Below are 17,871 nucleotides of genomic sequence, written 5' to 3' on the forward strand. Positions count from 1 at the left end.
ATGCCAAAAAAATGGACAACCTGGAAGAAATGGACAAATTCTTAGAAAAGCACAACCTTCTGAGATTGAACCAGGAAGAAATAGAAAATATAAATAGACCAATCATAAGCACTGAAATTGAAACTGTGATTAAAAATCTTCCAACAAACAAAAGCCCAGGACCAGATGGCTTCACAGATGAATTCTATCAAACATTTAGAGAAGAGCTAGGACCTATCCGTCTCAAACTCTTCCAAAATATAGCAGAGCGAGGAACACTCCCAAACTCATTCTACGAGGCCACCATCACCCTCATACAAAGATCAAAAAGATCACAAAGAAAGAAAACTACAGGCCAATATCACTGATGAACATAGATGCAAAAATCCTCAACAAAATACTAGCAAACAGAATCCAGCAGCACATTAAAAGGATCATACACCATGACCAAGTGGGGTTTATCCCAGGAATCCAAGGATTCTTTAATATATGCAAATCAATCAATGTGATACACCACATCAACAAATTAAAGGAGAAAAACCATATGATCATCTCAATAGATGCAGAGAAAGCTTTCAGCAAAATTCAATACCCATTTATGATAAAAACTCTCCAGAAAGTAGGCACAGAGGGAACTTACCTCAACATAGTAAAGGCCATATATGACCAACCCAGAGCCAACATCTTTCTCAATGATGAAAAACTGAAACCATTTCCTCTAAGATCAGGAACAAGACAAAGTTGTCCACTCTCACCACTATTATTCAACATAGTTTTGGAAGTTTTAGCCACAGCAATCAGAGAAGAAAAAGAAATAAAAGGAATCCAAATTGGAAAAGAAGAAGTAAAGTTGTCACTGTTTGCAGATGACATGACTCTATACATAGAGAATCCTAAAGATGCTACCAGAAAACTACTAGAGCTAATCAATGAATTTGGCAAAGTAGCAGGATACAAAATTAATGCACAGAAATCTCTTGCATTCCTATACACTAATGATGAAAAATCTGAATGAGAAATTAAGGAAACACTCCCATTTACCATTGCAACAAAAAGAATAAAATACCTAGGAATAAACCTACCTAGGGAGACAAAAGACCTGTATGCAGAAAAGTATAAGGCACTGATGAAAGAAATTAAAGATGATACAAACAGATGGAGAGATATACCATGTTCTTGGATTGGAAGAATCAACATTGTGAAAATGACTCTGCTACCCAAAGCAATCTACAGATTCAGTGCAATCCCTATGAAACTACCAATGGCATTTTTCTCAGAACTAGAATAAAAAAGTTCACAATTTGTATGGAAACACAAAAGACCCCGAAGAGCCAAAGCAATTTTGAGAAAGAAAAATGGAGCTGGAGGAGTCAGGCTCCTGGACTTCAGACTATACTACAAAGCTACAGTAATCAAGACAGTATGGTACTGGCACAAAAACAGAAATATAGATCTATGGAACAGGATAGAAAGCCCAGAGATAAACCCACGCACATATGGTCACCTTATTTTTGATAAAGGAGACAAGAATATAAAATGGAGAAAAGACAGCCTCTTCAATAAGTCGTGCTGGGAAAACTGGACAGTTACAAGTAAAAGAATGAAATTAGAACACTCCCTAACATCATACAGAAAAATAAACTCAAAATGGGTTAAAGACCTAAATGTAAGGCCAGATATTATAAAACTCTTGGAGGAAAACATAGGCAGAACACTCTATGACATAAATCACAAGATCCTTTTTAATCCACCTTCTAGAGAAATGGAAATAATAAGAAAAATAAACGTATGGTACCTAATGAAACTTAAAAGCTTTTGCACAGCACAGGAAAACATAAACAAGATGAAAAGACAACCCTCAGAATGGGAGAAAATATTTGCAAATAAAGTAACCGACAAAGGATTAATCTCCAAAATTTACAAGCAGCTCATGCAGCTCAATATCAAAAAAACAAACAACCCAGTTCAAAAATGGGCAGAAGAGCTAAATAGACATTTCTCCAAAGAAGATAAATAGATTGCCAACAAACACATGAAAGGATGCTCAACATCACTAATCATTAGAGAAACACAAATCAAAACTACAATGAGGTATCACCTCACACCAGTCAAAATGGCCATCATCAAAAAATCTACAAACAATAAATGCTGGAGAGGGTGTGGAGAAAAGGGAACCCTCTTGCACTGTTGGTGGCAATGTAAATTGATACAGCCACTATGCAGAACAGTATGAAGGTTCCTTAAAAAACTAAAAATAGAACTACCATGCGACCCAGCAATCCCACTACTGGGCATATATCCTGAGAATACCATAATTCAAAAAGAGACTTGTACCACAATGTTCACTTCAGCACTATCTACAATAGCCAGGACATGGAAGCAACCTAAGTGTCCATTGACAGATGAAGGGATAAAGAAGATGTGGCACATATACACAGTGGAATATTACTCAGCCATAAAAAGAAACGAAATTGAGTTATTTGTAGTGAGGTGGATGGATCTAGAGACTGTCATACAGAGTGAAGTAAGTCAGAAAGGGAAAAACGAATACTGTATGCTAACACATATATATGGAATCTAAAAAAAAAAAAAAAGGTTCTGAAGAACCTAGGAGCAGGACAGGAATAAAGACGCAGGGGTAGAAAGTGGACTTGAGGACACGGGGAGCTGGGATGAAGTGAAAGAGTGGCATGGACATATAAACACTGCCAAATGTAAAACTGATAGCTAATGGGAAGCAGTCACATAGCACAGGGAGATCAGCTCGGTGCTTTGCGACCGCCTAGAGGGGTGGGATTGGGGGGGTGGGAGGGAGAGGCAAGAGGGAGGAGATATGGGGATGTATGTATATGTATAGCTGATTCACTTTGTTATCAAGCAGAAAGTAATTATACTCTAATAAAAATGTTAAATATATATATATATAAGGAAAAGATGACATACTGAAACCTGAGATAATCTACCATAATTTAGTACATTTTACCGCCTTTTTTCTCATTTTCATAGCACCACGACAGTCCCAGTTTGACCATGTAGGACAAAACTCCCTTACCTGACGTGGAGGAGGAACTGATGATGGAAGCTTGACGTCTACTCAAGAACGAGGAAGATGGGGGCCTTGTTCACCTCCCCACTTTTCCTTTGATTATAAAACCTTGGCCACTAAGTTCTCGGCATGGCACTCCCTTGCCTTCCTGTTTTTATCTCTCACAGTGCTCTATACTAATAAACTCTTTCCTTACCTGTCATTCTGCCTCTTGTTGAATTATTTCTATGCCTAAACAGAAGAACCTATGCTCTACTAAGGCCTGGAATGCATTCTGTGGTTTCGAAATGAACAGAGGCGCACGTCTCGAGCCTGGTGCTCACCCCCACACTTTTGCTTCAATGTGGGCACCATGGGAATACCCAGGGCTCTTGGAAGGATGGCCTCCCGGCCCAGACTGGCAACAGTTAACATTAAAGGCCCCTGACTGAAACAGGACCAGAGAGAGCTTAAAGGCCTGGGGTCTTCATCACACAGAGATGGTTTTATTCCTGACTTTCTTTTAGACAAACTTTGATACATATCTGCTAAATCAGCCTGATTAATTCCATTATTCAGTTCCTCTATGTTCTTGCTTATTTTTGCCTGGCTTATCTGTCCAAGACTGCGAGAGAGACGCTGTGGCTCCCAATACTATTGTGTTTGTGTCAATTCTCCTTTGTATTTTAACAGGATTTTCTTTATATATTTCAGTGAGATGTGATTTATAGCAATAATGGTCCAAGAGTGTGCTATTCTCAGGGAGAATTGTACCCTTATCTATAGAAAACGACTTCCTTAATCTTGTTTAACACCTGTACCTTGAATTCTCTTTATTCTAATGTGAACACTGGATCCTTGCTGCAGTTTGGTTTGCTTGATGTACTTTTGCCTTTTACCTTTGACCTTTCTGTGTCACTGTGTTGTAAATATAACTACAGTTAGTTCTTCAAAACACAATCTGAAAGTCTTTGCCTCTTCATAGGGAGTGTGACCTATTTGAATTTATGGTCAGAATGACTACATTTGGTCTGCAGTTTTAGTTTATACTTTCTGGTTTTCACACTTGCTTTCTGTTTTTTGATATGTGGACTAGATTTTCTTTGCTTTTATCTTCCATGTTTCAGGAGCTTCAGGCTCTGTTTGTATTATAGCATATTTACCGTTAAGTTATTCAAAGCCTTTTTTACCTTATATTTTTCTAATTATGAAACTCATAAGCAAAATAGTTTCTTTTGAGTCCCTTTCCTACTTAAGACCAGGAGTTTAGCACCCAATGTTTTTTTACTCACTTCTTTGGCTCTGTTAATGGAATTTGGGTTTTTATATTTCAATTACTGTTATTACAGTATCTATTTGCATTGCATGTATATGCACATTTGCTTTCAAAATGAATTTCTGCATCTGCAAACATTTTTATAACAACTTTTTACAACGACCACTTAGCTCTCTCTCCACGGGCTTTTGTGATCCCTGCTCATTTGCTTCTGTCATGACCTCAGCTATAAAGTTTGCTATCGTTCTCGGCAGGCTGATAAAGGACTTCAAAGATTAACTTCAAGAAGGGCACTGGCTAGTAGTAGTACATCATGTGAGTCTCACACACTGGAGAATGTCTCCCAGATGCTCCATCATCTCTGGGATTGAATGCTGCAAGTGAGTCGAGATGGCCTGGTTTTGCACCTTTGTGGGAAATTTGTTTTTTTCTGGGCTAGATACTTGTAGATTTTCCCCTTTCTGTTTGTATTTCAAAACTTCTGACAAAATGTGTCTGGGTATTACTCTCTATTCACCAATTCTGCTAGAAAGCAGAAAGGCCAGCTAGATTGCACATACAGTCTGCACATTTCCTTATGACACTGTTGACTTTGTAATTTCAAAATGGTTGAATAGCGGCAATTTTGTATGGTCCAATCTAGTAGATCTCTCTTGAGCCCACTTAAGTTTGTCACCTATTTTTTTTAAGTAAACTTCTTATTTGAGAATAGTTTTAGATTTACGGAAAAATCACAGAGTATATATAGTTCCCATATGCCCTCACCCAGTTTCCCCTATTATTAACATCTTATGTTTATATAGTATATTTGTTATAATGAATCAATATCAATTCATTATTAACTAAAGCTCATACTTTATTCAGATACCCTTAGTTCTTTTCTCTAGTGTCCTTTTTCTATTCCTGGGTCCCATTCAGGATACCACATTATATATCATTGTCATGTCTCTGTAGGCTACTTTTGGCTTAGACATTCCTTAGTTTTGAAGACCTAGACAGTTTTGAGGAGCATTGGTCAGGTATTTTGCAGGATGGCCTGCAACTAGAATTTACCTAATGTTTTTCTCATGGTTAGACTGGAGTTATAGGTTTTGCAGAGGAAGAACACGGAGGTAAAGTGCCCTTCTCACCACATCATATCAAATGTACCTACTATCAACATGACTTATCACTGTTGATGCTGACCTTGGTCACCTGGTTGAGGTAGTTGTCAGATTCTTCCACTCTAAAGTTACTCTTCTTTTCCCCCCTTTTCATCCTGTGCTCTTTGGAAGGAAGTCACTTAACAAGTGGGTAGTTCTGCTCTACCTCCTTGGGCCTGAAATATCTACATAAATTATTTGGAATTCTTTGACATAGGAGATTTGTCTATTCTCTCTCATTTACTTACTCAATCACGGGTATCTGTTTTATACTTTGGGTTATAATCCAATCCCACTTTTATTTTATTGCTCAAATGTCCCAGCTTTGGCCATTGGGAGCTCTTTAAGTGGCTCTTTCAGTTGGCTGCTGTACTCTTCTGACACACCTCCATCAGTGTGTGTTGTTGATGTGGTTTGAGCACGTCCTTAACTTTCTGGCACTACAAGATGTTCCAGGATCAACTTGTATGTTTCCTGCCCCAGTCCTAGAGTCAGGCATTTCTCCAAGAAGCCCTGGTTCCTTTTCATGGAGAATGGTATTAGAAACCAAGATCTGGGTGGTAGTTGTGCTTGTTGATACTGAGATTCCTCTTTTGTTTTTGATTTTGATTCTGTTTCATTTGTCCAGTTTTCCCTTAGGATCTCCCTACTCCAGTGTCCATAACTTATCTTTCCTCTCATTAGACTGATCTCTTTGACCATTTCCTCTGAATTCTGGCAAAGCAATTCAAGAGTTTTAGTTTCCTTGGCATTAACTCTGCTCTCTACTACCCCCAATGCAGATTTTAATTCTGCTAGTTGCTATTTAGTTTTCTTCCTTGTCCCCTGTACTTCCTTCTCTATCTTATCCCACAGCAAACCAGAGATCTGCTTTTTCTCTAAGCTTTCCAGAAGTTACTTTTCTTTGTTCCTGAGTATTTTAGCCTTGTGTTCTCTGTTAGCTTTGTCTGTCCAGACTTGGTATTTTGTTTACACACACTCAGCAAATGTGCTGAGCAAATTAGGTTTGGTTCCAGGTGCTGGGGAATAAAACAGTGACCAAGACAGACAGAAACTGCTGCCTCCTAGAGCTTACATCCTAGTGGGAGGAGACAGATGACAAAACAACTGGGTAAAATGAATGGGAGGTCAGATATTACCGTGGGTTGATCTGTATCTCCCGAAGATATGTAGAAATCCTAACTCCTAATACCTCAGAATGTGACTTCATTTGAAAACAGCGTTGTTGTAGATGAAATTAGTTAAGATAAGGTCATATTGGAGTAGGGCAGGTTCTTAATCCCACATGACTAGTGTCCTAATGAGATGATGTTAAGAGAAAAGGGGGAAATGTCAGTGAAGGCCAAGACTGGAGTTATACAGCCACAAGCCAAGGAACATCAAGGACTGCCAGTGATACTGGAAGCTTAGAGAAAGGTACGGAAGAGTCCCCAAGGCTGCTAGAGAGCATAGCCTTGCTGACATCTTGACCTTGGACTTCTGGCCTCAAGGTGTGAAAGAATAAACTTCTGTTGTTTTAAGCCACCTAGTTTGTGGTGCTTTGTTATGGCAGCCCCAGGAAACTGATACAGATGTCCATCAGTGAAATGGAGAAAATTAGCAGAAAGCGGGGGTGGGAGTGCGAGGGGAAGGGATTTAAATTTTAAATAAAGCCTCTGGGAAACGGGGACAACTGAGCAAAGACTAGAAGAAGATGCAAAAAGGAGCCATGCAGGTTCTGGGGGAAGAGCACTCCACACAGAGGGGATCCTTTGCCAACAGCCTGAGCATGCTGTCCTTGGCTCTGCTCTCCCGGGCTTATGTGATGCTGGAATCCTTTCTCAGAACCGCAGCTGTGTGGGGTGGTGGAGAAGCTGGACCATGGCATTGCCCAGATCTGAGTTTGAATTCCAACGCACCACTTTCCAGCTGGGTGACTAGGGGTGAGTTCTCAACCTCGTTGAGGCTCAAGCTCCCCATATATGAAACGGGGATACAAAAATTCTCTCTGTCCCAGGGCTCTGGGGAGGGCTGAATGGGCAAGTGAAGGTCAAGGGCTCTGCAGGGGTGCCTGGCCCTTGCTCAATGCACTGGAAAGGCCGGCTGCTGTTTCCATCAGCGTTCATATCACTCCTGCTTCTGTTGAAATTGGCTGGCTGATGAGCAGAGCACCCAGTTCCATCCATCCCCAATTTCTTGTAAACTTTCAACTAATGCATCTGCTCCACACATAAAGGCTCTTTAAATTTTAAAGCCCACAGAATTCTGCCGGGTCTCTGAGGTGCAGGAAGCTATTTCCAGTGCCCACCCTGGGGAGACACTGCATGTGGCAGGAGAATGTCAGTGCAGCACCAGAGCCCCGTCCACCCCAGCCCCACCCCAAGTAGTCCCTGCAGAGTAGGCACTCCACTCCTCTGGATCCTCCGGGCCTCTGCACAGCCCGACGCCACCGTCAGAGCAAATCGTCTGTGGGGGAAGAGCTGGGCAGATCCAGCCCCAGACACCTAGGCTGCTAGCAGGCTCTCCCTAGCTACGGTTTCCTCATCTGCAGAGGCTCCCAGGGCTGAAATGTCAATGCAGATGTGGTATCTGCTCCTGAGCAGGTGACAAACAACTGGTGCTCTGCTCCCTTGCTCCCCATCTCTGGGTCTCAGTCTCCCCATACGTGAACTGAGGGCTTCATGAGCTCTAAACTGCCACCCGCTCTGATTGGTATAACCTGGGACCAGCCCAAGAGAGAAGGGACACGTCAGCAGTTGGCATCTGGGGCCTCAGGAGACTTTCAATGTGGGCATGACGAATGGAAGAGTAAGGTGACGGTGACAGCTCTAACTATGTCTGTACCTTCTTATAATCCCCCAGCAGCTCCCCACTGCCCTCAGGATAAAAGACCAAACTTCTTAGCTCAACATCCAAGGCTCATGGAAACTGGCTCCAAATTCTGTTTTCGGCCTCAGCATCTTTCCCACGGCCCCGCCCGGATACTCCAGCCTCCAGGAATTCCTGCTGACCCCAAGTGCACAGTGAGCATGGCTGTCCTGCCCTTTGATATTCACCCTGCAGGTCTCATTCCTGCCCATCCTCCATGGCATGGTGGAGGCTTGTCTGAATCCTCCCCAGGGAGGGATGAGTCACTTCCTCCCGTTGTTCCCCAGCCCCTCGGTTCCTGGTTCCCCTGAGAGGTATCTGCCTTCCGTACCAGCTCTGAGTGACCTGAGGACACTGGCAGGCCTGACGGTGTCTGGGAGCCCAGGAGAGTGTCTGGCACAAACACGGTGTTTGGGAAATGAATGGACAGATGACAGTTAGGAACTACTTACAACTGGGCAAACATCTAGTTGACCCTTCTGTTCCTGGAGTAAGTGTCACTGGAGGGGGTCAGGAGCCTGAGCTTTCAGTTCCAACAACAGTACTTCCTTGCTGTGGGTTTGGGCAAGAGAGTTACTCTCTCTGAGCCTCTTCACAACAGACATGATAATAATTGCGCCCTGGTTGCCTCTCAGGCTGGGTTGAGAGATACAGAATCACCCAGCAAGCTCCACATGGCTGTACACCTGGCAATCAGACCTCTGGCCAGTGCTGGACAACCAGCACTGGGGACAGCCAAGGGAAGCCAGCTTCTGAGAGCTTCTCCTCATATGTCAGATGCCAAGGATGAAGTGAAACAGCCTGAATTCGAGACTCCTTCAAGTCAGGGGATTTGGGGAACCCCAGGAGTATGCGGTCAGTCCGTCCTCTGGGCTGTGGCCAGCTGCACCTACCTTAAGCTTTTTGACACTGGTGCAGGGATCATTGGAGAAGCTCTCAGTGTCTGAAATCTCGATGTCCTCACCATACAGAACCCCGGTCAGGTCGTTCCTCACCTGCCAGCAAAGAGAAAGCAGAGGGTGGGTGTGCTGGCGGCCACAGGAAGGGCCAGTTCAGAGGGGTTGTCCTGGGAAGTGGCTCAAATGGGCAAGGTGATTTTCTCCATCAACACACAAAAGGAGTAGGTTTTACCTTCATTAAAAACTAGAGTGTCCCCTGGGGCCTTGGAGATCTCCCAGTCCCACTCCACACTTGACACATAGGCATAAGGAGGCCAGACAGGGAACGGGCTTACTAAAGTTGCCCAGGAATTTTCTGGAAGAATTAAGACAGGCATCCAAGTCTCTGGAGTTTCATGCTGGTGTTTCATACTACCTCCAAATCAGATTAGTTAAGTACATCACGCTGTCTCCAAATCAGACTATTCAAATACTGCTTTATTTATATTTTGCATTATTTATTTGCAATATTACTTCATTTCTAGGGTAAAGAAATAGCTGAGATATTCATATAGACAAAGTAAAACAGGAGAGAGTAAGGGGGTATGGAATCAGCCTGAGATGTTAAACATAACTATGTGTCTGCTGACACACAGAATGACTAACATCTATGTGCTTGGAAAGCAGAGAGCTGCAAACTCCAGTGTTCACACCGACTAGCCAATGTGTGAAGCAGCCTGTGTGGAAGGATACTAGGGAGCGGTGGGGACTGTGGCAAACTGGTGCCTATATGCCTCACCTAAAGATGGCACTTGCTGCTCAGCTCCAAACATGCTATGCCAGAATGTTGGTCCAGAGTCACCAGACATTCTGATTTTGGGGGAGTGAAATCAGAAATCCAGATTTTTATTTTTATTTATTTTTTTGCCACGCTGCACAGTATGTGGGATCTTAGTTCCCCAACCATGGTTCGAACCTGTGCCCCCTGCAATGGAAGCATGGAATCTTAACCACTGGACGGCCAGGGAAGTCCCTAGATTTTTAAAATACAGGATCTCCCACATTTTAAAATGTTGATATTATTTTCAATTTGTTTTAAAAAACAAAGTTAGGACCAAAACAAATAAATTTGAAATCTGTATCTGGCCCATGTCCAGACTCTATACCCTCTAACATAAAGCCATGGAAATGAGACTGTGTGTTTTAGTAGAAAGAACCAGGTGGGAGTTTTGGGACCCAAGTTCCAGGTCTTGCTCTGGCACTGAGTTGCTTGTGACTTCGGCCTCTCTGTGTGACCCTTTCCCTCTTAGGGCTTCAGTCTCCTCCTCTTCAAGAGAAGATGATCTTTAAGAGCACTTCTTGTTCATACGCATTAAGATGGCTATTATCAAAACCCAAAACCCAGCAAGTGTTGATGAGGATGGGGATAAACTGGAACTTTTGTGCACTGTTAAAATTACCCATCATATGGTCCAGCAATTCTACTTCTGGGTATATACCCAAAAGAATTGAAAGCAGGGACTCAAAGAGGTATTTGGACACTCATGTGCGTAGCAGCATTATTCACAAGAGCAAAAGGTGGAAGCAACCCAAATGTCCATCAACAGATGAATGGATAAACAAGTTGTGGTTTATACATACAATGGAATATTATTCCGCCTTAAAAAGGAATGAAATTTTGATACATGGCTACAACATGGATGAACCTTGAAGACATTATGTTAAGTGAAATAAGTCAGGTGTGAAAGGACAAATATTGTAAGATTCCACCTAGATGAGGTCCCTAGAGTAGTCAAATTCATAGAGACATAAAGGAGAACAGTAGCTCCTAGGGGCTGGGGGATGGGGGAATGAAGAGTTATGGGTACAGAGTTTCTATCTGGGATAATGGCAAGTTCTGGAGATGGCGGGTGGTGCCTCTTGCACAACAATATGGAGGTACTTAATGCCTCTGCACTGCAAATTTAAAAATGGTTAAAATGGTAAATTTGATGTTATGTACATTTTACCATGATAAAAAAAAAAGCACTTCTTGTTTCAACAAGTGGTGGATCCTCCCAATGTATGTATCAAAACGTTTTGAATAATTTGGCCCTGAATGTCACAGGATGGTCACTGGGAAGCCACCACCACAGAAGGGGAACAAAGGGAGTTTCAGTGGGAACTGCTGTATTTCATTTCTTTAAAAGAAATATGACACAAATAGAGCAAAATGTGAACACATTAATCCTGGGTGGCTAGTCCATGGGTGTTTGGTGTTCTGTGCTTTTCTGAATGCTCGAAATACTTTGCAATAAATGTTTTGTAAAAAGAATGACACTGCTGCAGTCAGGGTGAACCTTGTCCATCCTTAGTTTTTACCTCTATTTTGATGGAAGATTGGGAGCTAGTTGCTTGAAAAACAAGTTGGCTTTGCCATTACAGTTCATTTCTGCTGCGTCAAATCCTTTTTGCTTTTTTTTTTAAAATAAATTTTATTTATTTATTTATTTTTGGTTGCATTGGGTCTTCGTTGCTGCATGTGGGTTTTCTCTAGTTGCGGTGACAGGGGCTACTCTTCATTGCAGCGCACGGGCCTCTCACTGCAGTGGCTTCTCTTGTTGCGGAGCACGGGCTCTAGGCATACAGGCTCAGTAGTTGTGGCTCGTGGACTCTAGAGCGCAGGCTCAGCAGCTGTGGCACACGGGCTTAGTTGCTCCGCGGCATGTGGGATCTTCCCGGACCAGGGCTCGAACCCGTGTCCCCTGCATTGGCAGGTAGGTTCCCAACCACTGCACCACCAGGGAAGTCCCTCAAATCCTTTTTGGATGCAGGTGGGGTTCCATTATTAGTTCTGTGTGTCATGAGGGTGCTGTGGAGCAACAACAATTATTAAACACAGAAAATGTGCAAACCCGGCCCTGCTGGAAGGCAACACAACCAATGCACAGACTACCAAGGCATGCACAGTTGAGCCGCGGCTCTCCACGTCCATGCCACCCAAAGCTAGGGAAACTACTTGAACTCTCTTGAGTCTCAGTCTTTTCACCTATAAAATGGGGGCAATACAGTATATAACTTAGAGGGCCCAGCAAAAACACTGAGGATGTGGAATGGCTTTGGAAATTCTTTACACTGCTTAAAAGCTGGAATGATCATTTCCAGGCATAAGACGCAGCATCAAGGCTGTCAGTGGCTTGGAGTATCTATCTATGAGTAAGTGTGTGCATGAGAGCTGTATATAATTAACGGCAGAAAAAATACTTTATAGGCAGTCAGAACTCGAAACAAACAAAATCAAAACACCCTAGAGGTCACCTTATTCTGCCCCTAATTTCACAAATGAGGAAACTGAGGTGTGACTCCCAGGCCAGTGCTCTCTGAATGGTCCCAGGCTGGCTCTGCTGGATCCTGCCAGATGTGGACAGTTCCTAAGGCTTATGAGCCAGAACAGGTCAGAACAGATGGTTGGTGACATTAGGCACTCAGTGACCATAATTTCAGCACATGGTGACATTAGGCACTCAGTGACCATAATTTCAGCAGAAAGAAGTCTGCTCAACTTGAGCATTTATTCTAATGGACTTTTTTAGGGAAAGCAAATGGAAAAAAACAGTAATAAATGATATTTTAAAATAACCAATGCATGTTAAAGAAATAATGCAATTGACTACCTCACAAGGAAAAAAATCCACACTCTCACATGTGGCTAGAAGGATCATTCATTGCACTGGTTAGATTATTAAGTAAGTTAGAAAAAAGACACCTTATTTTTTTTTTTTTTCATTCTGGTACTGCAGGTATCTCCTGTTTTACAGGGCCAATATCTTTTATCAGCTTGCTAAAAACCACATTTCAGCAAACTGAATCCTATTTTTTATTCACCTCTACTATAAAAGCAGAAATATGTCCTTCCTGGAAAGGAGTGACACTTAATTCTCAAGAAAATAAAATACATTCACACATACACACACACTCAAGTATAGCCAGAGTCCCACTGGGGCCTAATCTGCACATGGGGCCCAGGGAGGCAGCCATCAGGAGTCTGATTTGCTGAAAGGCCCTGGCCATCCTGGGAGGAAGGGGGAGAGATGGGTGCTGATGGGCAGGGAAGGGACAGAGAAGAAGGTTGCCCCATCACCTAGAAGGGAGGGTCAAGGCTGCCAGTGGAGTGAGGAGGACCATGAGCGGGGCCCTGAGTGCTGCTAGAAGGGAGATTAGGAAGGGTTGAGTCCTTAAAAGCTGGGTCCTCAGGGCCAGCTCACAGGGCTGAGATTGCCTAAGGGAAGAACTCTCCCTGCTTCTGGAGCAATGAATCCCAGCCCCGGACATCGGAGTAAATCTGAAAGGAGCACAACTCACTCGGCACCAGGGAGAACCAGTGGGTCAGAGCTCTAGGAATAAATAATCGAAAATAGGCTTGGAGGCAACAGCTGTTGATTTTTTCCCCCAAGAACTGGTATGGACTGTGGATGCGAAGTCACACCAGAAAGCGTGTCCCTAAAGCAGTGGTTCTCAAAGTGTGGCCCCTGGACCAGTAACACCAGCATCACCTGAGGGAACTTGTTAGAAATGCAAATTCTCGGGCCCACCTCAGACCTACTGGGTCAGACACTCTGGGGTGGGGTCCAGCAATCTGTGTTTTAGTCAGCCCTCCAGGTGATTCTGATATATGTTCAAGTTTGAGGACCACTGTCCTAAAGAAGGCAGGACAAGTTTTAAGCAAACCATTGATAATGGTATGAAAAAATGCTTTCTATGGCTTGGATGTTTTCCACTTGATTAGGAGACCGCAATGTGTTGACCTGAGTGAGGCAATTACCAAAAGGGTGAGCAGGACCAGGATTCCCATTTTAAAAGGCATCACATCTAGAACGTGGAGGGGACAATCACCCTCTGGTCTGCCCACCTCAGAGCACACCTGGAGTGCTGGGCTCAGTTCTGGGTGCATTTATCAGGGATTGTGACAAAGTGGCTCAGGCTCAGGGGAGAGAGGTGTGGCTATGACAGGGACCAAGAACCCTTTAGAAGACCATGGACATGGTGGCGGGGGTGTTGGGAGTATAAAGGTCACAAGGGGTGACACCAATGACTCCTCAGGAGTGGTGAGGAGTGACACCAATTGGTGACACCAATTCCCAGTGCAGCCTTGGGAATCAAAGATCCAAATCCAAGAATTTTAACACTTAAGACTCCAAGCTCTAGGGAAGTCCAACGTCTTGAAAGAAGTCAAGAGCCAGGCAGAATCAGTGGCTTTGGGGGAAAGCTCAGAGCTGCTCAGGCTGAGTGGCAGAAAATGCTGTCAGGTCAGATCAGCTGTCTAAACTGCGGGCCCAGTGGGTCTATACACGACTTTCCCTCCCAGCTGGTTCACGGGCTGTAGGAGAAGGGGTGACTGACAGGGACTTGACACTTCAGTGAAGGCATCACAATGGCCTCGCTCCTGCAACTGAGCGCACAGCCCCCATCCACAGGCTCGGCATTGGGGATACACAGCTGGTCCTGCGAGATGTAGGGGGAGAAGCGGACAGGCTGGAGAAGGAAAAGGGGATCAGAGGAAAAGACACGACGCTAATGGAATTAGGGAAAAGAGTATAGGTGAACAGACTATTCGGGAGAATTTTCTGGCTTAGCATAACTGAGTCCATGTGACCCATTTTAAGCATAATGTGGGTCCACCCTGTTCTACCAGGGAGGCTTGTCACCACCTCTGAGCAGGTCACAGTGCCACTCCACCGGCAGGCCTCCTCCCTGCTCTGAAGGCTGCACCTCTCCACTCACACACCCCAGCTGCCCAGATGATTCTCCCTCTCTGAAAATCACCCAGTGATTGGGCTTATGAAATAACAGCATTATGTGTCCCACCCTGAGTAGCTGCCATGTGGGTCAGGCTGTTCTTTCCACCCATGCCGTCCCTGCTTCGGGGTCCGAGGACCACATCTGCATGCCCTGCCAGGTTCCTGTCCCCCTGCAACTTTCTGCTGCCCACAGGTATGGCCAATTAACTCCCTGCCCCTACAGCCAATTAACTCTCTCCCTGAGGTGAGATCCCCCACCTCAGCCTTGGAACTTCCCTTTCTCCAGCAAGGTAATGTAAGGAGCCTGAGGTCAGGAGGCCAGGGGTTTCAGCCCCCTGCCAGCCTGGCAAAGGGCCTTCTTAGACCTCAGGCTTTCAATCAGGGCTCCTGCTTCATTCCTGGGGCTGGAATTCTGTCTCTTGTCTAGTCACTCCCTGGCCTCTGGGCTTGAGTCCATTTTTGAACAGCTACCTAGTGCCTGGTCATTCCAGAATGGGGCCCTGTTTGTTCTTCCCAGTCTCTCTCATTCATTCATTCATTTATTCATTCATAATATTGACATCTCTTCTGTTCCAGGCACCATGTGAAATAATACTAGGGTTCTGATGGAGAGCAAATCCATTTTGGGTCTCTATCTAGAGGGGGTGAGAGACATTAATCAGATAATTACCCTGGTACCTACAAGACAAGGTGCTCAAGTTCAGGGGCATGCTTCCAGGAGAGGCTAACATAGAGAAGTCAGATCTAGGCCAGAAGGTAGGGCAGAGAGAAGCATTGCAGGCTGAGGCGCAACACATTGCAAAGGCCCTACAGCGGGAGAGAGCTGGTAGGAAAACCACAAGAGCTGCGCTGGTCTGAAGCACAGCATGGGCAGGGGCTGGGGGAAAGCTGTTGGAATGAAATGAGAAAGAAGAGGGGAAAGACAGGGGAAGACCATGAGAGCCCCATAATTCACAGGAAAGATTCTGGTCTTGAGCCTAAGAACAGTGGGAAGCCTTCACAAGGTTCCAGGGAGAGGGTTGCATGATTAGAACTGTGTTTTAAAACCAAGACTCAGGCTGCTATGGGACCAATGAGGGCAGGTGCATGAGGGAACAGGAAGGCCATTGAGGCAGCTACAGAACCATCCACGTGAGAGATTCTGGAGGCTGGATGAGGAGATGGTGGTGGAGGTGACATGAACTGACCCACTTGGGGGTATATTTGGGGCAACTAATAATCTGTATTAGTCATCTATTGCTGTGTAACAAATTATCCCACAACTTAGTGGCTTAAAACAAGAAACGGTTATTATCTCACACAGTTTCCATGGACCGGGACTGTGGGAATGACTTAGCTGGGTGCTATGGCCAGGGTCTTTCATGAGGTATTTTCAAGATGTTGACTGCGGCTGCATGTCAGGATCACCTGGGTGCATCCTAAACCAATTACAGTCCCTGAGATAGGACCCAGGCATCAGCACTTTTAGAGGTCTCCAGGTGATTCCAACATGTAGATAAAGTTGAGAACCACAAATGAAGGGGTAAAAGCCACAGAACTGCCAGGCTCACAGCTAGGTTGCCAGCCTCCTAAAAGCCCCCGAAGTCACCTACTCCTACCTTCTCCAGGTTCCGGGCACCATCTTCCTTTACAGCTGGGACTTCTCTCCTACCCCAATCAACAGTTATGTCTCATCTTTAATCCCCAGATCCTTCTATTCCTGGCCCCCAGCACCACGAGCAGATCCTGACCATGTCAGAAGGGAGAATGGTGAGAAGGAAAGCAAGGAGAAGGGAATGACCGAGAGACAGACAGTAAGAAAAGGAGGAGCAGAGGATTATTACAGCTGTAAGTTCTCACATTCTGACCACACGTCCCAGGTGGGGAAGGCTCTGATGGAGCAAGTGAAATGCAAAGTGGAGGCGAGGCTGCGGGGACTATCAGAGACCCCAGGACACTTGGCTTCTGTGGCCAGTAGTTCCCCAGACACCTTCCCTAAGGAGGCCACTGCGCCAGCTGAGGAATCATCCAGAAAGGCGGAGATCCAGGTAAACGTGGGGAGAACCAGGTCTGCACCATATGCACTTTACAATTCTTTGAAAATTCTAATTAGGTTACGAAATGAACTTGAGAGCAAAGCGAATTCCCAGCTCTCCTATGGAAGCCGAGGTAACCTACTTTGTCATTCAAATACACTTACTATATATAGCCCTAGATTGTGCTGAAATGTCACTCCTCTTACCTGACTAAAGAGTATAATTATAGATTTACTTCTATTCATTCATGAAATGTGTCTTCACTTGATTAAACGGTTCATTCAAGGAAAATCCATTAAAATATGGAACATGCTAAAATGTGGCTCATTAGAGGCAGAGGGCACTGCTGTAGTTAAGATGCTAATTAGGATAAACAGGCATTTAAAACACTCAAATCTTTGAATAATTCAGGTCACTTTTACTGGGGCTGGGGCTCCCCAGGAACCACCATTAATTTAAGCTAATTAAAAAATTTGCCTGGAGAAGAGTAGACCAAGGCAGGAAGTGATGGCCGACTTCAAACACTGAAGGGCTGTCGTGTGGAACGGAGGGCACCTGGTTCTGGGCACCCCTGTGCTGGAGGTGGGGCCAATAGGTAGATGGGTCAGGAAAGCAGATTTTGGCTTAAAGCCAAAATGAACTTTCTAGTGATGGGGTAGGCAAATTTGATAGTGAGCTCCCTGTCATCAGAGGTGTGCAAGTAGAAGCTGGTCAGGATGCTGGAGAGGGGATTTTTCTTCCACCGCCAGTGTTTGTGGTTCTAGGAGACTAAGTTTCAAAATCCCACTTGCCCCCACTCTTTGCCTTTTTGAATTTTAGAGTTGCTAAAGCAGTCCTCTGCAGCTCTGAAGTTTTTCAAAGATATGAGGCATGCAGTTTGAGTCCCAGAGAAACATATCCATGTGGTTATATTTCTACCTTTCTAAACCTGA

The 17,871-nt window shown here is 44.4% G+C and overlaps 1 protein-coding gene across 1 annotated transcript in view; it reads right to left on the bottom strand.

Annotated features, from left to right (window-relative positions):
* GABBR2 (gamma-aminobutyric acid type B receptor subunit 2) overlaps nt 1-17,871 on the bottom strand; it is a 365,224-nt gene that overhangs the window by 179,068 nt on the left and 168,285 nt on the right. Inside the window, exon 4 of the mRNA XM_065878972.1 lies at nt 9,163-9,264. Coding sequence (XP_065735044.1) covers nt 9,163-9,264 — 102 coding nt within the window. The remainder of the gene's footprint in view (nt 1-9,162; nt 9,265-17,871) is intronic.

This window comes from Phocoena phocoena, chromosome 6 (genome assembly GCF_963924675.1).
Source record: "Phocoena phocoena chromosome 6, mPhoPho1.1, whole genome shotgun sequence".
Classification (NCBI taxonomy): domain Eukaryota; kingdom Metazoa; phylum Chordata; class Mammalia; order Artiodactyla; family Phocoenidae; genus Phocoena; species Phocoena phocoena.